Genomic DNA, 24,235 nt, shown 5'->3' with positions numbered 1-24,235 from the left:
GAATGGTTTGCAGTGACTATTTACGGAATAAAAAATTAGAAATCTTACTTATGTAAATATATTTTCTACTATATCGCACTTGTTACGTTAAAGCGTAACAACTCAAAATCTGAACATTTTCAGTAGAGACGAAAAACTGTTTCCGTAAATATTAATAATATAGGTATTACAAGGGAAAAAATATGTAATTGCACGAAAATATCATTAAAAACAATATAACGGTTGTTTCATTCTTATTTGTTTAGTAGTTGCGCTAAAATAACAAATTTTTGAGTGGTTACTCTTTTCCTTTTCTTTTTGAGTTGTTACGCTTTAACGTAACAAGTGCGATATGATAAGTATGTCGACATTTTGGAACTTTACAATTCTGTTTGACTTTCCGTTAATCGATTATGTTTGTCATTCTGCTTTATTTCCAGGAATCAAAAACTTATGAACACATTGCCATGGCATCGAATGCATCAGGCACCGGCGCACAGGGCTATCAACAGCAAACTACAGCAATTCCACAACGGCCAGCTCATGCGAAGGAGTATCATTTTTTAGATATCGAATTCAAATATGGTTTTCTGCAGGTGAGTATGTACGGTTATAAGGGGGCGTCCATAAATTACGTGAGGTGTTTTTTTCAATTTTCTGTATCTCCCTCCCCCACCTGATGAGATGTCGTGAGATTTTATTCAACCCCCTCCCCATCCGCCAATCTCACGTGAGATTTTTCAAAATGTGGGTTTCTTATGTAAAAGCGTTAGATTGTTATTGTAAAAAGAAAAAAAATGCTTCGTGCTTTTATTTACCACTAGCTAAGACTAGTAATCAATATTGCTGGGAGTTATAAGTGTAATAAAAATTTAACAATACTCGTAGAAGACTTAAATCGTAACTACTGCGATTAAAAAAAGAATATCTACTCTAATTCAGTCCATGGAGAATCATGCGCGGTTTCAAGAGAGACTATTGGGACCAACATGTCCATATGATTTTCAGTAAAATCATCTGCTCCTTCAACTTCGTTCTGATCTATCCACTCTAAGCTGTTGACGCTTGCGCACAGTAACTCTTTAGCTCGTCTTTCGACATTTCGTGAGGGTCGCACTTTGCGGTACATACGCACTTGCTTAGCTGGTGCAATGTGAGCTGCTCGCCTGTGCTCTGCAGCTCTTGTGATAGATGCGAAGTAAATACCGCATATACTGCAGCATATTTTCTCTAAATCATCAAGTATACTTGGGCAATAGAGATCATAAGGCGTGCTGATAAAGGCATTCAGCGGTTGAATCGGTAGGCGTATTAGAAATGGAGTAAATGACTTTCCGTCATGTTCTTTGAGGTCCGGAATTATCAAACGTCAATCAACCTAAGTGATGGGGTATGGAGGTGGCAGAAAACGGCCGTGAAGAATCATATGCAGATCACTCCGGCGTGGGCTGCAGCAGTTCTAATCATCGCATTTCACAACCTAAAAAAAATTAAAAACAATTTCCCTTTGTAACTCTTAATAAAAATTTGTTGACATTCGCGCGCGTTAAAAAACTAAAAAAAAAAAACATAGGCACGCATAAAAATTTGATATGAATCAACTGCAAAGTACCTGGAGTAAATATTTGCTCTCTCTAAACAAAGAAGGTTGGAACCAGTGCTGCCGTTTTTACTTCGTTTGGAAGATTTTACTTCGATTTTTTCCAAATATACCACCACTTCCTCTTTCGAAAAAATACTTCACTTTTTGCCTCGTTCAAAAAAACACTTCACTTTTTAAATACTTTGTTATTTCAATATCTCAATTCATAAATATTTCTATTTATTTCAAATTAATTACCACTCATAGGGCAAACATGAATTTGCTGAACGCTCGAAGACCCTATTAACTATTGTGACTGATTGTCATTTTATTCGCTTTGTTTGCTTGACTTGGCAATGTCAATTAATTAGAAGTTGTGCATTTGTATGCATACATACAAACACATTCGAAAAATACCGCTATGTGGCTTCAACTGATTTTACGTTTTGTCTTCATTTGGTTTGGAGTATTTATTTCTCGGAAATCAAGTGCCTCATAGTTTTACAAAAGTTTTCATTCAAATTATTGTATTTTCGTTTCAAAAAGTGTGCTTTAATTTTAATAGCAAAGCATATCGTAACTCTCGTTTTCTTTGGTGTAAAATCATGGATCGGTAAGAAAAAACATTGTTTAAATGTACTTGTGATACAAATATCTTAAATTGTACGCATTAGTTTTTTAGTCAAAGCAGATGGCACGCAATATGGTGCAATAAGAAAGGAGCCAACAATTCCAGTGTCTAGTAAATCAGTGTAAGTTGTCGTTAATAATTTGATTGCAAAAACTAATATTTCTAATATTATATTAGTATCAGCTCTTCTGACGAATCAGTTGGATCAGCCTCCGAAGATGTGTCCAAAAATTGTAAACAAAAATTCCGTCCACATTGGAAAAATTTACATAGATGGCTTGATACTAAAGAAGGTAAATCGTACTGCGTGATTTGCAAAAAAATCCTTGCAAATAACATAACCAATATTAAAAGACACGGAGAAGGAGAAAGTCATAAAAAAAGGCAAGCAGCTTTGCGAAATCAAATTAAGCTGAGCGACGTTAAAGAAAGGTGTTATGCTACCAAAAATGCAATCAAGATAGCTGAATTAAAAATTATACTTTTTTTGTGCATTTACGATTTACCGTTTACACTCATATCGCCTTTAATAGAACTAATTAAAAGTGTTGCACCCAATACAAATGTAATAAAAGGCCTGAAATGTGGTAGAACAAAGGCAAAAGAAACCGTAACAAATGTACTACATAAAAATTTTGTTGAAAAGATAAGCGATTGTTTGAGAAATAACAAATTCTCTCTTATAATAGACGAAGCAACAGATGTAAGTTCAGCAAAATGTTTGGCTCTAGTGGTTCGCTATTTTGATAAAGAAAACGGGAAAATTCGAGATCATTTTTTAAGTTTAATCGAACTTGATAAGAGTAATTCCAAAACAATTTTTGAATCAATTAAAGCTTTTTTTGAACGATTTAAAATTCCCTTAACAAACTTAATTGGCTTTGCAGCTGACAATGCCTCAGTGATGATGGGTCAAATAAATGGAGTGCAGAGGCTCCTTAAAGATATAAATCCTCACTTGTATGTTATTGGATGTATCTGCCACTCTATGCATTTGTGTTCATCGAAAGCTGCTAAGGCCATTCCAAGTAAAACCGAGAATCTTGTGAGGGATATATTATATAAATATTTTTTTAATTATAGCAGTAAAAGGCAAAAAGAGTTCGTTGAATTTCAAAATTATTTCAATTTAGAAAATCATAAAATTTTGAAAGTACTTATCTAATACCCGTTGGTTGTCTATGGAAAATGCCGTGTCCAGAGTATTGGAACAATGGAAAGCCTTAGTTCATTATTTTCACTTAACAAATTTTGAACAAAACCATGATATCACAAATAACATACTGACAAATATGAATGATGCAAATAAATGCTATTTGTTTTTTTAGCATACATTTTGAAAGAAATCAATAAAATTAACTTAGAATTTCAGTCAGAGACTCCACGCTTTCACGTAGCTCTGGAAATGTTGACCCTCTATTTCAAAAATATTTTAAGTAATTTTGTTGACTTAAACCTGTTAAATTTTGAAATGTTAACAGTGAATAATTTTGATCAGCTAAGTGTATTTAAACCTTTAAAAGATATTTATCTTGGACAAAAAGCTCAGAGTCTTTTACAAAGTCAGAATTTAACAAATTCACAAACTATTGATATTCAGCAAAATTGTAAACAGATTTATATAATTCTCTGCAAGCAAATTTTACGTAGAATCGATTTTAAAAATCCAATTCTGAATGCTGTGAAAATTCTAAACCCTCTTTCTTTAGGCTCTAGTTTAATGCCGTTAACCACTTTATTCCCAAATCTTGTAGAAAATGATGAACATCTAGAACTTTTGGAAAGTGAATGGAGGTTAGTTATTCTACAAAATCGATCCGAAGAAGGTCTTGAGAGTTTCTGGAAACAAATGTTTTACATGAAAAACAGCTTAGGAGATTTAATGTACCCTAATTTAAAAGATGTTGTTGGTGCTATCCTAAGCCTTCCACATAGTAGCGCATCCCCTGAGCGTGTGTTTTCAAGAATGAATAGTATTAAATCGTTTAGAAGAAATTGTTTGGATGTGGGTACAGTGGACTCCTTACTTTTAGTAAGAGAAATGGTGACTGCAAACGAAATCAATAATTGGGTTCCATCCCATAATATTCTAAGGGAATACAAAAAATCTTAAGAATGCTATATCCTTTTTCAGTATAAAATAATCACCATTTAAATGTTTATTTTTTTTACTTGAATAGTCATTAGATAAAATCTAATATAAAAATTAAAAATTATTTGTACCTCCATTTTATTTCAGTAGTAATATGAAGTCGGCTTTATTCATGTGAATTTATTGGTCTTAAAATTAACTATTTTAATACATATTGTATATGTAAATGCAATTTTTTATAAACTGAATTTGTAAGCCTTTAGTTTAATCAAATGTCAATAAAATTCATTATATCTAACTATAACTAAAATAAATTTATTTAAGGGGGTTCATTGTCCATAAAAAGTTTTAAACACTTCTAAAAATTCGAAAATACTTCACTTTTTTCGACCTTTCACTTCACTTTTTTTTGGTCGTCCGGCAGCACTGGTTGGAACCTGTCCGTGTGTCGCTGCCACTCAGCTCGTACGCTCTTACTTATCGAGTCGCACGTTCGGCTGATAGTGGCGCGAAAACAAACGACGGGCTACACTGTACCGTAAATTCACATTAAATTGAGCTATTTGGTATAAAAAAAATATGGTGGTTTGACAGCAATAATGTATAACGTCGAAGTACGAATGAAATTATTTTCTTTCGAACGAATTAGTGAATGATCCTAATCATACTACGATTACGTTTAAGATTAAATCTTAAGCATGTACAATCTGGATAATGGACCAAAATAGTATAAATTTTTTTTGTTTCAATCAGAAAAAAAATTGCGTGATATTTGCCTAGACCGCCCCCTCTCTCCAACGTAAGATTAGATGAGATTTGACTCGACCCCCTCCTCCCTTAAATATCTCACGTAATTTATGGACGCCCCCTAATGAATTGGTTTGTACGATATACAGTCACTCACACCTTATTTGATACAGATACGATTTGTTTGTCAAGGTTTCTATATTTCATTAAAAATGGAAAAACAGAGTATGAAGATATTTTATTTATTTTGTTTTATTTCATTTTTCAACACAGAATATGAAAAGTGTTCGCTCATTTCATTGCGTTGAAAAAAATAAAAAATAAAAACAAATCTAGAGAATTCACGTCACAGCTTAAATGATTTATAGTTAAAAACGAGCAACTATTTATTTATAATTATCATAATTTTAAGATATTTAGTACTATTTGTCTTCAAATCCGAACACAAATTTTCGATGGCGTTCAAATCCGATGAATGTGCAGGAGTATCAACAAGGTTGGACTTGTGACTTGTGGTGAAGGTCGTTATATTGCTAAAAGTGAAAATCATTTTCAATTTGTAATTTTCTAGCGCTTTGAACCAAATTATCTTGCAGAAGTCTTAAATAAACATATTTGTTTATTGTCTCTTCGATAAAGATCAAAGTTCCAACTCCATTTGAAGGCATACTTGTAACGTTGCCACCGTCGTGTTTTATAGTAGCTCGGAAATTTTGTACTCCGTTTTGGCCTCGCGTCATATAAAATGCCTACCATCTGGTCCAAATAAGTTTATTTTAATCACAAGTACGGTTCTCCAAAATGCTGGAGTCTTATTTAGATTTAGATCTTATTACGAGAGGTTTATTACGGGCTTTCATTACCATTTAAATTTGCTTCCCTCAGTACTTTTCGAATAGCTTCCGAATGGCAAGTTTTACCTAAATCCTTGTTGGCCATCCCAGCTAACTTTGGAGCGCTTTTTGCTGGATTTTTCTTCACTTGGCGCACTAACCATTGACACTATTTCTCTGTGAAAGTTTTATTTCGGACCTGTCGCTCCTTATTTATTATGATTTTCACCCATAAAACGTTCAATAATATGCTGAACTGTTGACGAACTTAAATGTACAATTTCAGCTATTTTACGATGTGGCATTCCTTTTTTGAAATGCTTCAAAACTAACTCATGATTATCTACCGGAGCTCGCGATCCCATCTCTAACAGGCGTACATAAAATTTAATATTGCTTTATGTCAAACTCACTCTGCAAACTCTCGCATACTAAGAATACAAATACAAATTTAAGTTTCGGCGTGAATCCTCTGTTGTTGTTGTTTTGTGCATTATAAAGAAAAGAGTGTACACCTTTTTTTATTTTATATTGAGAAATGAAATAAAAAAAACAAAAAATAAGATGTCATACTCTGTTCTTTCATTTTCATAACATATTATGAAATGTAAAACACTTTATAAACAAATCGTATCTGTATCAAATAAGGTGTGAGTGACTGTAAGTATGCACATGTATGAGTATATGAAATTAGAAATGTAAGTAATATTTGAAGTTGATAATTGTCTATATTTTAGTTTACTTAATTAGTCATAGCTGAGCACGCAATTTTGACCATAAAGGAGGAAAATAAATTCTGGAACATCTTTACAAAGTTACCAACAGATTTGCGCTAGTTTGAATGTGAATTCATTATCTGTTTATTGGCATATGCAGTAAAGGGTCTACAGTTTATGAAGGATAAGTGATTACAAATATCCCCTATATCCACGTTTAGAAAAGCCAATCGTTTTGTGAAATCTTTTATGAAGTTTAGGCATAATTTCAGCTCCCACTCCGATTTTTATTTTTCAAACCTTCAATTATTTATGGTTTAATCACGCAAACGCCATCCTCTAAAGGGAAATTATTCTTCACGGGAATTTCGTTTGCGCCAAAATAATTTTGCATTAAATGTGCCACACATCGTCGACCAATTTTTTGGTGGCCGCTCATCGTCAACATCCAAAAACAGGCAAAAAAAGTCTCTTCCTGCTATTATTGCATCTTGGAGTAGTGTTCCAAATAGCGTTTAATTTTGTTCTTGTCTCCTCGTTTCGCTGAATAATTTTCCCTTTGATGGATTTTTTCTTATTCAGAAAAAATATATTTATACAGTGGCTTAATAAAGAACTCGGACATACATAGCATGCAGCTTCAAACTCAAAACTTTTGTAAGAAATGCAAGTTAAATATTTTTATTTTTATATTTTTCTATTGGGTATTCAAATAGAATTTAAAAAAATAGTTATAATAATTTACAAATTTATACAAAATTTATCATGCAGCATTCTCAAAATTGGTGTTAAAAAAGTAGTCGGACATCTGGCATTATTGCGATTAGTTGATACATTAAACCGGTGAGTCCCACAATTAATTTTCTCTCGGTAGAACAGTGCAAGGTAGGTAGGTCGTGTTTTGTTGAATAAAAGTCCAAATTATAAACATGGGTAGACAGCGTGGGCAAAGCTCAACTGAAGTCAGAAATTTAATTATTAGTCATCATGAAAAGGGTAAAACCGTTCGGGAAATCGCAGAAATTCGCTTGTATACAACGTGATAAATCGTTTCAAAGAAACAAAATCCGTAGAAAATAAGAAGAAATCGGGACGACCAAAATTGTTTTCGGATGCAGATGAACGGTGGATAGTGAATTAAGAAAAATTCAAATTTGAGCGCTGCTAAGCTCGCAACAGAAGTCGCCCAACACCTTAATGCTGAAAACAGTGACAGACGTAAACGCAGTCCCCTGTCAGCTGTTACGATCAAACTAATGAGAACCCCATGTAAATGAAAAATTCCTTCCTTCCGTATCGTGGATTATATTTCACGATTTTTGAAAAATCCCGTAAACCCTGTCAGCTGATTGCTCTCTCACCACACAGTGTTGCCAAGCAGTACATTTCGAAATCACTTACAAAATAAACTTAGAAAAATTATAATTTTTATTAAAATAACTTGAAAACAGTGTTGAATGATGTTAATTATAGATAAATGAACTATTTGCATTTGTTGGTTTTTGGCTTTGGTTTATTAAACAATGAAAAATTTTAACTGATAACGCGGATGTGTGAAAAACTGTGTAAGCAAAAATGTTAATAGCAACATTGTGTCAATACAAGCAGATGCATATGCGTTTATTTTCACAAATTTGTTTACAAACATATTAAACACGGAAATGGCGCTGAACGTCGAGCATCTTGTATCGCTAGTATAAGACAATAAAGAATTATACGATAAGAGTAATCTTTTATAAAAGTTCCAGGGAAGGAAAAATTTGATATGGGAACAAATCGAAAAGGAGCTCCGCACAAGTGGTGAGTGGGAGCTATATTTACGAGTATTAGTATTTCAAATTTCATAACAAAGTTATTTTAAAGGTGAGCTATGCAGACGCAGATGGTTAACTCTCCGCGATCGGTATGGCAGAGAAGCCAGGAAATCAGAAGCACCATCAGGCAGTGGAGCAGAATACCAGAAGCCGTGGTATTTACTTGAAAGCATGACATTTTTAAGGCCGCATGCTATTCCTCGACCGTAAGTATAGTTGGAATATTTTTATAAAGTGATAGCTAATAATGTTTTCTTAAAGAATTAAGTCCTCACAAAATGTGTGCCCAGAAGTAGATTCGCTTAAGTCTTCAATTGCAATTTCTACGCCCTCGCCGTTGCCAGCAATAGTGCCACCAGAAGAGTGTTTTGATGATGTTGATTCACCATTGACACCAAAATCAGTAACTCAAGCGTCAGCTCCGTCACTTGCTCCACCCCAGTCAGAGCAACCTAGCGGAAAAAAACGCGACAGAAGTGCTGAAATTGAAAATGACATTTTGGAAGCAATCGATCTCTTGAAAAAGAGATGCATTGAAAAAGAAAACAAAACAAACAACTCAGCGGACTCATTTGGTAATATTATTGGCTCAATGGTTGCTAAAATGAATGCAGCTAAGCAAGTCCGGGCCATGCAGAGAATACTGGAGGTAACATTTAAAATAGAGCAGGAGCCGGAATGAGGGTTCGTAGTTTTTTATCTTCGTTTGAATTTTTTTAAATTTAGTTTTAAAATTCGTTGAATTTTTTTTTATATTTTTATCTTTTATTGAATTTTTTTAAGTTTAGTTTTAAGAATCTTTGAATTTTGAATTCTATAAGATATTTATTTTTAATAGAAGTATTGGTAGTTAGTAAGAAAAGACTGAATTTGGAATATGAATACTGTGATTTTGTAAATATGTATGTATATATTGTACCTGAATTTTGCAAAAATAAAAGAAATAACTGAAGAATGAAAATATTTCCAAATATTTTTAACTGCATAAATTTACAGTTGGAATTTATATTTGTAAATATGTATATAAATTGCATATCAAAAAATTCATAAATAAATAAACATAAATAACAAAATAATTCATTATATATATATTTGTTTCCCTTCACATGTGTTTCAATTTTATATGTAGGGTCCACCAATGGAAAAGTAATCTTGGTATGGTAAAGCTCCTTCATTTATGAAATAATCAGCAAGCCTATCGCGGATATTAAGCGCATTTGTTGGGGCTCTCCGAATTGTAGTCCACATACGTGGTAATGAAGATTCATTATTTATTTCTCGTCACCATTCCCCACAATGAACGATGTTGCCTGGTTCTTGTCGATCAACATAATTTTCAGGGCAATACCAACGATTGTGATCGTTTAAAATTATAAAATTGTGTAACACAATGCATTCTAGCACTACTTTTTCGCAATTTTTAGGGTCATATTCAATCGTCGTGCGAAGAATTCTCCATCGCGCCGTTAATATTCCAAAGCTGTTCTCTATTAATCTACGCGCTCTTGACAGGCGATAATTAAAAATCCGCTTGGTTCTTGGTAAGTTAGAACCGGGATATGGACGCATCAAGTTTGTTCTCAATGGGAATGCAGCATCGCCAACGAAAAGGTGTGGTAATGGTTCGGGCGATTCCATAGATATTCGCACGGGGGGCGGTAGTGGCAAAGTATAATATTTTGCATCAAGTTCTGTCCAAATGATGAAAGTTGAAAAATGCCTGTAAAATATATAGGGTTGGCCATGTAAAATTTGCTTTTTGAATCGGCTATAAAAAAAAACTAATCAATATTTTTTCAAACTTTTTTTTTTATTTTGAAGATTGAACATTGTCATTTATGAATGAAAAATAATATCATTCAAATGACTGCCACGACTGATTTTACAGTAGGCCATTCGATCAACCCAATTTTTAAGCACATTTTCTATTGTTTGGGCTCCAATTTCATGAATGACAACTTCGATTTCGTGTTTTAAAGCATCAATCGTCTCTGGATGGTTCGCATAGCATTTGTCCTTAACGGCTCCCCACAAAAAATAGTCCAACGGGCTTAAATCACACCTCCAAGGCGGCCAATTGATATTGAAATTCAAAAACGGTAGCCAAAAGTTCGAGTGTAACTTTGGCAGTGTGACAAGTTGCACCGTCCTGTTGAAACCAAATGTCGTCCATGTCATCCTCTTCAATTTTTGGAAACAAAAACTCGTTGAGCATGTCACGGTAACGCTCGCCATTTACTGTAACCGCGGAAGAAGAAGAAGACTCACCACTTTGGAAATAGGTTTTCAATATTTCCCAATTTTGTTCAAGCGTATAGCGTCCCATTTCGTAAATGTCAAACCTTTAAGTAAATTATGAACTCATTTGACATGTCATTTCTGTTACCATTCTCAAAATAATAGGTGATTCAAAAAGCAAACGCTATATAGCCCACCCTGTACATAGGTATTAGGTGAAATAACTTATTACGTTTAAATTTTATTACTTTCGTCACTCTGACTACCACAACTCCCGATGCTTACTGCATTGGAAGTATACTTGGCATCACAAACGGCCATCAGAACGATGTTAAAAAATTTTTTGTAGTTGTAATACATCGAACTTGACTTGGCGAACAATTTGGAATGTTCCACATATCAAAAAAATCCTTTGCAATATCCTTGTACTGGGATTCTGTAGGTTCGCTAACGTAAACTGAAGAAAGTAGCCCCAGATAACTTCACAAGTTTCCTGTATTATTTCGCGCACAGTCGTTGCACCTAACTTATAACTCCATGCAATGCTCCGCACAGATACACCTTGTGACAAATATTTAAACAATCAATATGAAATAAATATTAATCGACTTGATGCCTCGCTTTCTCAATATGCATACAGCAAAACTAAAGATAGTCTTTCCTTAGGACCAATCCGCTGTTTTGGCTTCCTCAAGGAACTGCTAACTAATTTTAAAAGCAGCTCATACACAGGCGGGGACATCCTCGTGTGTGCAAACAATTCATCAGGCTCCATGTTTTCAATCGGAGGAACACTTGGATTTGATAACCACTTGTGCCCCAATTCCTATTTAATGGCCGAACTTTATACCTTCTGCACTTTTTTTGGTCCTTGCATTTTTTATATAAAATATATAGTTGAAATAAATTAAGATATAAGTCGCGAATTTCAATGTCTTCCTTATCCATTTTGTCTTCCTTATCCAGTTTGTATGTATGTAACCAACTAAAAACAGCTGTTCTCTACGGGATGAGTTTTGCTCAGTTTTGTGCTCGGTAAGGGACTGCGTACGTCGTTCATTGTTTTCAGCATAATATTAACTGCAACCCCGAAAGTATACGTATAGTGTTGCAAAAGAATAATTATAATGGAAGAGTTGCACAAAAAAAACCGTTCATCAACGAGAGTAACCGACTCAAGTGAATAAAATTTGCAAAGCGTCATGGGGTTAAGAATTTCGAGTGGTGGAATTACGTTTTATTTGAAGATGAAAGCAAGTTTAACATATTTAGGTTATATGGGCAATAATATGTGTGGAGAAAACCTAATGAAGAGAGATTCGAACCTACGCACTTCCGCATGGTAGTCACACACCAAATCTTTCGGCTACGGCGACCGCATAGAATAACGCGCATTTAGCCCCATAGAATAACGCGAATTTAGCCCCATTAACGAAACTGTGCACAGTATAATGCTGGCAACAACATTTGAAGCAGTGCACTGTGGCCCGACAATAATAATAAACTACCGTTTTAAAAACTTTGCCTGTTCACGAAATATCTCAGCCATATTTTTTTTTCACATCCACCTTTGAAATTAGCTACATTTTTTCAATTTTATAGATATTTGATTGCTTTTAAAATGTAGATTTCTTTGTATGGATTAAAAATCTTACTAAACCAATGATTTGGCGTTTGAGAAGAAAGACGCTACAGTAATCAGGCAAGCGCAAACGCAAAAATATACCTAGATTCACCGAATATAGGTATACTTTATAGCTTAAATTCATGTGTGTTCATATGCATCGATCCACTCCCACTGATTGCATCCACTCTTCAATCAAGGTAAGTTGGCGACTGGATCGTGAACTTGGCCTTTGTAGGGAGTGCTGAGAGGTTCTAATCGGTTTCTATAGATGGGTCGATGAATTCGGTTAGGACTGCGCTATGGCTTTTGTAACGATAGGTCAATTCTTTTTATTGCAATCAATCCTTACTTGTATAAAGATTCGTCGGAGGCATATTCAGTAACAAATGCAGTGTTTTTTCATCGTGCTTCTTATTAGCGTAGAAACCAGTCGCTCGACCTTATTTATTTTCTACGTGTTGCCAAGTCGACAGCTAAACTTCAAAAAAACCACCCTGTATAGCTCAACTAATTTCTTGTTACATGTAGTTAAGGAACTAAATATTTAGCTGCAACCATATCTCTGTAGCAAACCAACATTTCAAATGCATTTCCAAGCAAAGTTACATATATTTCATTTTCTACGTAACATAATCACAAAGGTTAAAAGTTTTTGTATATTTGTATACACCTACATACTTATTTACATATGCATGTATAATACAAGTACATATTCATATAATTTTCTTTAATTTTTAATTTTCTCATGCACGCAGCTAGTGGAAGCTTTATCCTATTTACACTATTCGGGCCATGTTATTCATCGGAATGTGTGCCCATCATCAATATTAGTTACCAAACGAGGTACTTGGAAGCTGGCTGGCTTAGAATTTATTGGTGACCGCTTTTATTTAAAATTTATTATTTTATTGTTTTTATATACTCTCGCTTATCAGCACAGTTTAAAAAATATAATTTGATAATAATTTTATTTTAACTTGTACCTTGTAATATTTTAATATACATATATATATATATGTATATATATATGTATGAATATACCAGGTGTATACCTATGAAATGAGACTTTTTCATTTTCAAAGGTTTATTAACAAAACATTGTTACAAATTTAATCTTCAAAATAATAGCCATCGCTAGGACACATTTTTCCCATCTCTCAGGCAATTTGTAGATGCCGCGCCAAAAAAATTAGCCGTCTTTGGCGGCAAACCAATCATCGAGCCATTTTTTGGCTTCTTCGTAAGAATTGAGGCTCTACTCAGAAAGTGCGTGGCCCATCGATGCAAACAAATGATAATCGGAAGGCTCCAAGTCTGGTGAGTAAGCCGCATGCACCAGCGGTTCCCAATCATACGTCTCCACCGGGTCGCTCTTGTTCGATGTGGCGGTGCATTGTCACATTGTCGGTTCATGCGGCACCCATCTTCCGACCTTTAAAATCATGCCCATGTCTTTCAAACGTTTGGAAATGGTTTTTTGGGTCACTCCCAACAGTTCTGCCATCATTTCTTGCGTTTGACCATCATCTTCATCCAACAATGCTTGCAATTCGGCGTCCTCAAACTTTTTCGGTGACCGGCCACGGTCCTCGTTCTCCACGCTAAAATCACCACTTCGAAATTTTTCAAACCACCTGAAGCACTGTGCTCTACTAAGACTATGCCCACCATAAGCTTCTATAAGCATTTGATGAGCTTGAGAAGCATTTTTCTTCGATTGATAACAGAAAATCAACGATGTCCGCAAATCATAGTTTGAAGGCACGAAATTCGACATTTTTAAGAGCGACAAAAATGCATTGTTGTATGAAACGTAACAAACAATGAACTATTGTTGACAGATGACAGACGAAAAAAACAAGACATTTGGGAAGGTTTAAAAATACTCCTAGCGACAACTATGGACTAATAGCTGAAAGTCTCATTTCATAGATATATGTAGGTACACCTGGTATATATAGATTTATTATGACATGTATCAATTTCTGTCTCTAGCTCAAACGAGTCATATATTCTCTTTGTGTGGGAAAATCGAGAGCGCAAATAATCACACTTCTCTGGCTTCAGTCAATTCATATGTGGCAATATGCTACATTGAAAGCCATCTGATTGATGAGTTAAAGCTTAGCTTACCGTAATAAATATAACAAGAATTTTAGGTTTTCGAAACGGTTATCCGTTTGCTTTTTCTATAAATAGTTGACAATAGTTGGCACATGCAGATATGTAACATATTTGCTTAAAATTCATATATGTATGTATGTATATGCGTGCACTTGTACTAAAGGGTAATACAATTTTTTCCATATAGCGATTGTATAACATCATCCAGAAATCGAGATGGATAAAGACATATACATACAGTATGTATATTAATTGTTTGTAATTGTTGATAAAAACTTCTTAAATACATTTTAATAACTTTATTTTACCAACTGAAATTACATTTTCGAAATATTGAATACACAGTATTTTTGTAACAATTATGTTTAACGCATTTATATGGCAATAAAACCCAAAACTTCAAAAAGTCATAGTAAAAAAAAACATAAAAGCCCATAAAATAGTTAATTCTGCATTGTCAATTAATTGTTTACATCTTCAAATATTATATGGCTTTTGTTAGGAGAATATAAGTCTGTGATTTTAATATTTAGTGTGAAGGCCTTCAGCTTCCATTACAGATCGCAGCCGACGGGGCATGGAATGAATAAGGTTTTTCAAGTCGTAAGTCTCTGGTATTTTCTGCCATTCAACCTGAATGGCACTTTCCTCTTTAAAAAAGCCCACAAATTCTCTATTTATCTCATCACAAAAAATTACGTCATCCCAATATTTCACTGGCCTGTTAAAATTGGCAATGGAAAAACTAAACCGTTTTTTTTTATTAACTGCAGACATTAATGGCTTTTTTCTGGCTATTTGCGAAGAATGTTTGTGCAGTCTTAAAACTTTCTGGACAGTCTCGTGACTTACTGGTTTTCCGCAATCATTTTTTTAATTTTTGAATGATCGCGTCTAGAGAGCTTTGGTGGTCTGCCTCCTGAGCGCTTTAATTCAAGCCTGGTTTCTTTTGCGCGTTAAATAATATTGTAAATAGTTCTAAGCTTAATAGAAAACATTTCCGCCAACTCTTTAGCCGACTTCCCCTCATAATAATTAAAATAAACTAACTGAATTAAATTTTCCATACCATACTAAATGTATGCCAGAAACGTAAAATTATAACACGCGTTTATTTGAGTTCAAAATAAAAGTACCGTTAGCTAGCTTCAGTTTTACTTAAAGTTGTGTTTGCATTTTGCAAAGAATTAATTGACAACGCAATATACATATCTACAGTTAGTGACAGAAGTAAGTATACACCGGACACGTTTTCACTTTTCCCCCAATCGATTCCTTCAAACAACCTAAGTTATAACAAAATTGTATTTTATTTACATGAATGAAATACAAAAGTCATATTTAATCCAAATAATGACAAAATTTAAAAAGCAACAAAATTATAGCTTTTTATATTAAACTTTATAAAAATTCATGTCTCAGAAGTAAGTATACAGTTCATCATATTATTAATTTGTGAAATCAAAAACATAATTAAAATCAAATCCTTGTATTTGGTAGGATAACCATTAGACTTTACAATCGCTTTAAGTCGTGATGGCATTGATTTCACCAAGTTTTCAGTTACAGTTGGTGGTATTTTATTCCATTCCTCTTGAAGTACGTTTTACAGTTGTTCCTTATTTCTAATCGGATGTTTACGTATTTGCCGCTTTAAATATTCCCATAAATGTTCGATTGGGTTGGTATCCGGGGACTGTGGTTGTGTTTTCGCACATTGTATAACAGCCACTCCCGTACAATGTTGGATGTGTGCTTGAGGTCATTATCCTGCTGGAAGATAAACGTTCCATCAAGGCCCAATTTCGTAGCGCTTTCTTTTAAAATGTTTTTCAAAATATTTAAATAACCATATCGGTCCATAATATTTTCCATAAATACCAAGTTTCCAACCCCGTTCGCAGCCAAACATCCCCAAACCATCACAGAACCCCTCCATGCTTCACAGTGTCGGTGATATTGTTTGGATTAACTTTTCTCCAAACTTTTTCGCGGCCATCAGATCCACAGATACTGAACTTACACTCATCAGAAAATATGACTTGGTTCCAAAACGTTTGGTCATATTTTTCATGATCTTTTGCGAATGAAATTCGTTTACTCCGATTGACACTACTCAAGAAGGGCTTTTTCCTAACATTGCGCCCATGATAACCAGCACTATACAAAACCCGGCGAATAGTTTGGGTGCTTAATTGTTTTCCAGTCTCATTTTCAACTTCAGATTTCAATTTGGAGGCACTTATTTTGGGATGTGTGCCGATTTTCCGTACGATTAAGCTTTTTTCTCTGGGACTTAAGAGCGGCGGACGCCCACAGCGCTCTTTATTAGTGGTGCTTCTCTGTAGCAAAACTCCTATCTATCAAACGACCGATTTCTCGCAATGATTTATGTTCCTTGTGATATTTTATAATCAGTTTATTTAAATCATCAGAAAGCTCTTTTCTTTTTGGTGTCATTACTAAAAATGTCGCAAAAATTAATACAAAACGTACTTCCCTAAATTTTTATACTCACTTTAATTATTTCCTTTTAATAGCTTTAACGTTTTTAATCAATACGTAAAATTAAATGTTATGCTAACTGAACAATCGTTTGCTGTATACTAACTTTTGTGACATAAATTTGGCTGGCATCAAAGACAAAGCAAAGCGTAGATAACGGTATCTAAAATTTACAGCTAAATTAAGGCGCATATGAAAGCTCATCCCAGTACACAAATACCATGTGTAAACTATTTTGATTACATATTAAGAAAAGCGTTAGCGTCAAACAATTCCGTAAATCAGGCACCTGTATACTTATTTATGTTACTAACTGTGTGTCGAATTGTAATGTTGCTTGTATATATAAATATACATTTTACTGTTATATTTTGGTTTTTGTACATGTTGTACGTAAAACGTTTGACGAATTTTGCCTTTAATCCTAGAATCGTAAGATAGTTTTACCCTATGTTAATGCTAATATACGTAAATTTTACGTACAACACAAAAATTTAAAATAAATGTTCAACAAAAACTTGTATATCTTCTGTTTTGATTTTATTTATTGAAAATACAAAGTTTTATGTTTCTTAAAGTGAATTATAAAAAAATTTATGCGAAATTCTGCTTACATTCCTGGCATATTTTTATTTGGTGCTCACCGCATAAGGCCGCTTCATCGCATATCGAGCAATAGGTATATATATAGTTGTCATCCGTTTTTTGGAATAGTGACAAAATTTGCAGTATGTCCGTTTGCCTTTTAATGAAGAAGCTTCGCTCACTGTTCCAGTTTCCTTTATATTGAGTACTAGCAAACCCGGCCCCCTTCGCTGGGCACACTAAAATAAAATAGATATGGTTTAGAACAGAAAATATATGATTTTCATATTATTTATTTCTTTATTCTTTATTCAAGCGCTTTGGCATAAACAATATTTTTTGTTTTTCTATTTGTTTTTGAGTAAATATAAAATATAAATTGAAAATCAGGAAAAAAGAAGATTGTTTTTAAATTTCAAATCAACGCATATGAATAACTAAGAAACAATCGTCTTTTTTCCTGATCATCCATGAATTTTTCGTTTCAATTTATATGTTTTATTAAGCATTGGAGCTTTTTTGAACCATTATCCATTTATATTTTTCAAAAAAAAAAAAAACGAAAAAAATTGTTTTTTCCACGAACACATAATTTCATTCAGATTTCACATTAAATTCTCAAATTTCGTAAGAAATTATTCACTGTTCCAAAATCCACTCCAAAAAAATTCACAAACAATTTTTACATGTTGCACTTACGTTTTTTCCTTATGGCATCCAAATCAGAAAGAAATATTGACACATTGTAACTCACACTGTCAATTTGACAGTTCAGTTCCGTCCCAAGCGCTAAAAAAGTAAGCGACATTATGGCTGGTTCAAAAGAACGCTGTACCCGTTGCCAGTGCTCCGAATTACAACCAAACTTTACGAAACCCATTTTCAATACTTACTTAACAATGTGCGTAAGTTTGGTTTAATTCGGTGCAAAGACACGGCGGGTCCACGTTTTGGCATATATTTCGAGACCCTAGTCATCAATAGGTATGAAAATTACCCCGTATTAAAGCACTTATCAACAGCTTTCATTTGATACCCATATTGTACATACACGTCCGAAGGTTACCCGGGTCCACGTTTTGACCTATATCTCGAGACCCCAGTCACGGAGCGGCATGAAAAGTACTCTGTACTAAAGCATTCACCAACAGCTTTCATTTGATACCCATATTGTACATACACATCCGAAGGTTACCCGGGTCCACGTTTTGACCTATATCTCGAGACCCTATCTACCAATAGGTATTCAAACTATACGGAAATCATCTTCAATACCTACTTAACAATGTGTGTAAGTTTGGTTTAATTCGGTTCAAAGACACGGCGGGTCCACGTTTTGGCATATATTTCCAGACCCTAGTCATCAATAGGTATGAAAATTACCCCGTATTAAAGCACTTATCAACAGCTTTCATTTGATACCCGTATTGTACATACACAACCAAAGGTTACCCGGGTCCACGTTTTGACCTATATCTCGAGACCCCAGTCACGGAGCGGCATGAAAAATACTCAGTACTAAAGCATTCACCAACAGCTTCAATTTGATATCCATATTGCACAAACACATTCTAGGGTCCACGTTTTGGTCTCTATCTCGGGACCCTAGTCACGGAGCGGCATGAAAGATACTCTGGGCTAAAGCATTCACCAACAGCTTCCATTTGATACCCATATTGTACATACACATCCGAAGGTTACCCGGGTCCACGTTTTGACCTATATCTCGAGCCCTATTTTCAAAATAAAATATAGTCCATTTTACTCGTGGATGATGTAGCTTTCGAATGGTGAAAGAATTTTTAAAATCGGTTCAGTAGTTTTTGAGCCTATTCATTACAAACAAACAAACAAAGTTTTCCTCTTTATAATATTAGTAAAGATATTACGGATACTGTTCTTCAGTTCTCTAGGAAGGTTTGGTATATTATCAAGTCTCTCTTATTGCCACGGTCCTGTTAATTGTTCGTGTAGTTTTAACATATACTTTGTTCTATTTAATGGTTCCAATCCCTTTTCCATTACGTTATGAGTGTAGATAACGTAAGAGTTCACTGAAGCTATATTTAATATGTTGTAAAATATGCAAAGTGGCCAACGCTTGGTTTTCCTGTTGCATGAAATATTTTGGGCCATTTGATCAAAGGTATCTACGGCACCTTTAGTGGAATTGTAGGAGTGTATAATTTCTGGCTTTGATGTAACTTCGTTCAAAGCGCCAGTAATGTGCATTGTGGATAATAACATCACGTTCTTGTTTTGCTTAGGCTTGTAAGACACCATTGTCATTTCCTTATCAAACGCAAACATTGATGATCTATTTGGGCGAGATTTTGTTTCCAATAACTCTGCCGATATTTCAGCTTTATTTTTGCGTAAGGTTCCCACGATAGTCAATTTGTATGGATTAGCCAGTAATTTTTGTGCTAAGGGAATACTGGTAAACGTTTTTCCTACTCCTGAAAATCGATTAAGATAACATAGACATGATATAGTCGATTACTAATTTTCTTCAATTGAGTCTTATCTTTCTTAAAATTTTGTCTCACACCATAAGTGTGCTGACTCACCACACCCCTACACTATCGATTTTCAGGTGTAGGAAAATTTAGAAACATAAAAATTTCAAAATGCGATATCTCTGCGAAAAAAATTGATATTTGAGCAAATAAAACGCCATTTGAAAGAAGAAGACTTGTGTTTAAAGATGCCATCCTTTAATTTTGATGAAAGAAAACATCTGCAAGGCTACTTAATCTCAAATATGGGCAAAAACGGTGTTTAGGATGTTTAGGATATCTCGAAAACCAGAGCTGACAGAGCAATTCTGAGGCCAGATTTGGATTCAGCGCATCATAAACCTTCGGAAATATATAGCCTGTGTTATCGAACCTTAGGGCGTTTATCAAAAAGTTAAGCCTGTTACGGCTCATGGTTGCTTTATACCTGTCGCCTGAGTAATTGGGGTCAAACAGTACATCCGTGGTGAGATGATTATTTTTTAAAGTTGCGGAGAGAAATATAAGTCCAAGCAAGGTCTTCAGTTCACAAAGATTTGTATCTGAAACAGTGCAGTCTTTGATTTTATACTTTTCTCGTAGTTGTGCAATTTTTTCGTACATTCTCAAAAGCACTTCGTTTAGTATTTCGTCGTTAAAAAATAAGCCAAACGCATCGATGGGTTCGATAGCATCCTTGGCTCCTGGATATGGAAGTTAACGTGTCCCGCAGGACATCGTTTAAAAAATTAAAGTTGCGGGCCAACCACTTGGCCCGTTACGTTATACTTACTTTCTGCGTCCTATAATTAATTCTCCTTTTTTAGGTATTGAACAATATATTTTATTATATTTGCTGGTTGAAGAATACCGATTGAATGCTACTGGTTCAAGACTGCCCGCGCAGCGTCACACTCAGAACCTTTTATACTTAAGCTAGCCTTATTCCTACCCTAACTCTGCTGACATAGCGATTCCCACGATGTTGTGCATTTCAGGTGTAGTTGCTGTCTGCTGGATGCGCGTGTGGATCACGTTGCATTAAGCAGACGCACTGTCAGCATATTTCAATAGACAGGTGTGCTTCTGCTGCAAGTGAGCGAGTTAACTGTGGTGTTAACTGCCCCCCCTCTAAATATCTGCGTCCCGCAGATTGACATGCGTATTCCGGGAATCGTCGGGTGTCTCCTTCGCGTAGGTAGCAACAGGCATCGGAATGGTAGGTTGACGTATTGGAGGGAGATCAAGGCTTGCCGTTATCTTTCTCCAAATCCAGTAGGAGACCACGGCCAATATGCAAATAAAAAAGGCGTCAACAGCCAGGGAGACATGGAATCTCTGGCTCAGTTTGCCCAAATGGTTGATATTCGTCATGCTCAACTCGTGAACGTATTCTAGACTTGGTTTAAATCCTTGGTTTTTCACGTTGGTAACCGCTGCTGGCAATACCTGCGAGCTCTGCGATGCTCTGTTAGAAAAGGTTTCGTTCTTCACCCAAATTGTCTCATTGCTAAACTGGATGAGGAACGTGCCGTTAAGGACGCTCTTGCGATTATCATTACGAACAGTCCCCTGAAAGTTGGTTAGAAATAATGTACCTTCACTAATTAATTCGATAGTTTCTCCATTTTCGGGTTCGAAGTGGCATTCAGCATCACCCCCTTTAATTAGACGTGCCAGGCATCCATCCTCGGGTAATCTTTGCTGATGGCTCATCTCGCAGATCGTTGAATTTTTGATCGAAGGACATTCACTTATTATGCCGTACGTTTCTTCCTTGCTAACCAACATTTTCGTGTAGTTTGCAACTACCCTCATACCTGCAAGAACCGCAGCTCTTGTCACTAGAAAGCGGAATTCATCTGTTCTGACCTTAGGGATTGCGAGTACATAAAGCAGCAGAGAGCCGTTTGAAAATAAGGAGGGCTTCGCATATTCAATTGCCTCAATGGCATTTTGATAGGGTAAAGCCTCTTCTTCAGAAATTAGCTGATGTAACTCAACCGGGTTTAAGAGGTTGGTGTTGACTATGCCCGACTTTGCCATTTGACATGCGCGTACTACCTCACTTATTTCTTCCTTGAGGATCTGTATACGGTTAAGCAGTACGGTTTCAGCAGCCGTAGTGCCAACCTCTTTCCCAATGGTGCTCACGTAACGTGTCATCTGATTGATCTGGTTCATAGATTCCCGAGTGGCATTGAAGAGTTCCTCATTTATTTTAAATTGGTGGTTGTTGTTTGCGATTACATCATCCTGACTTCTAAGGATTGTGTCCCAGTCTGTTGCGTCAGGCGAGCCGGCAACCCATTTCCAGGCCGATCCAAGCCAATTGATTGACCGGATTTTACGGGGTTTAGTGGCCCGAAGTTCGGCGAGGCGTTGACTAATGTGGTTCAAGTTGTATGCCGCAAAGGATTTTGCGACATCATTCTTCATGCCTTCTGCAGCCGTTTCGAATTTCCTCAATGCTTCACTGAAGAGATTCAAATCAATCTTATGTGTCAATTTAAAGTGGCCATTTACTATCCAGCCTTGACCTTGATTTATCGCTACCAATGGGGCATCGTAGCCGAAGATGTTGAATCCGCAAACGCAGGGGATTACGAGTAATCTAGCTTGATAAAATTTTCAATAAAAATTTACAAATTTTCTTAGTGTGGCAACAAAATAACATAACAAAAATCGGTAACTTCTTGTTTCAGCCTTAAGTTAATATTGCCAGTTGCGCGTGTTCTTTTCTTGAAAGCAACTTGTTCCTAATCGAATATCTTTCGAAAGGAAAAGGGAGAAAAAGCATTTCATCGTTTATATTAAAACAAGTGGCTTTTAGGAAAAGAGGAGCGTTACAGATATGGCAAAAAAAAATATTTTTTTTTTTTACAATTTACAACGCCTTACATTATTTGAATATCGCACTTGTTACGTTAAAGCGTAACAACTCAAAATCTGAACATTTTCAGTAGAGACGAAAAACTGTTTCCGTAAATATTAATAATATATTACAAGGAAAAAAATATGTAATTGCACGAAAATATCATTAAAAACAATATAACGGTTGTTTCATTCTTATTTGTTTAGTAGTTGCGCTAAAATAACAAATTTTTGAGTTGTTACTCTTTTCCTGAAATTTTTTTATACACTTAGTGGTGTTATTTTGAGTTGTCTCTGTTTAACTGAAAAAATAACGCGTAACTTAAACAAACCGTTTGGTTGTAAACAGGCACAATTCAAAATGTTACACTTTATGTGACACAAATTTGTTCAAACACTTGGAGACAACTAAAAATGTAACTCTTTAGTTGAGACAAAAGAAGTCATTCTGAAAACTAAGAGAGAGTCATAACAGTTTTTAACGAAAGACTAGACAAACTACTGAACGATTTTTACAGTGGGTAGAGATGACCACTGTACATTGTTTTCTTGCAAAAAACTAAAATTTGGAAATTTTGAGTTGTTACGCTTTAACGTAACAAGTGCGATATATTATGTTTGGCGTGTTTTTTTCTTTTTTCTGCCTTTTTTCCTTAACAGTTTTTCTTCTTTTTTTTTAAATATAAAAAATTGTTTCATATAAAAATATTTTTTTTTTTTAAAGGGTTTTAATTATCACCCCATTTTTTGTACGAGCCAGCGAAGGAAAAAATCCGTCAAAAAAGGGAAGGAAAGATCGGTTTCATATATTTTTTACCTGAGTCTTATGGATCCTTTTCCCATTATTTGTTGTTACCGTGACCCTATTATCTTTTCCTACGACTTCCTTTTTGTACAGTGGCCGTTGCTTTGCTTTTATTTGTCTATTCCTTACGTACACCACGTCGCCCTGCGAATATTCTTTAGGGTTGTCCCGTTTTCTATTAATTCGAGAATTTCTTGATTCCTGATTTTTTTTTATTTGACCCCTTACCTCATTGAAAACCTTTTCCTGAAAATTTCTTATCCCCTGGTAGTTTATTCTTTGCACCCTGTTAAAAAATATGTCGCTCGGTTTATGCTTCGTAATGGAATGAATTGAATTGTTGTACCGATCAGCGGCTATGTATAGTAACTCCTTGCTGAGGTTTATTCGAGAAACTCCGACGAGTTTGTGCAGAAGGATCCACTTCCATTTTTTCCACTGGTCGATATATTTCCGGTTTTCGGGTAAATGTGCGATTCTGGAAAGAACCACTCTGCGGCCTAAATCCGAACTTATAATCATTCCCTGTGGGTCGAAAGTTACCGCTAAACTTCGAAACAGAATTCCCACTCATGGTATTCATGG

The 24,235-nt window shown here is 35.1% G+C and overlaps 1 protein-coding gene across 1 annotated transcript in view; it reads left to right on the top strand.

Annotated features, from left to right (window-relative positions):
- Positions 1-24,235, top strand: part of LOC129251140 (SCY1-like protein 2) — a 77,653-nt gene that overhangs the window by 13,551 nt on the left and 39,867 nt on the right. Inside the window, exons 4-5 of the mRNA XM_054890514.1 lie at positions 420-575; positions 13,015-13,135. Coding sequence (XP_054746489.1) covers positions 420-575; positions 13,015-13,135 — 277 coding nt within the window. The remainder of the gene's footprint in view (positions 1-419; positions 576-13,014; positions 13,136-24,235) is intronic.

This window comes from Anastrepha obliqua, unplaced genomic scaffold (assembly GCF_027943255.1).
Source record: "Anastrepha obliqua isolate idAnaObli1 unplaced genomic scaffold, idAnaObli1_1.0 ptg000005lb, whole genome shotgun sequence".
NCBI lineage: Eukaryota > Metazoa > Arthropoda > Insecta > Diptera > Tephritidae > Anastrepha > Anastrepha obliqua.
This window is presented reverse-complemented; position numbering and strand designations above follow the sequence as displayed.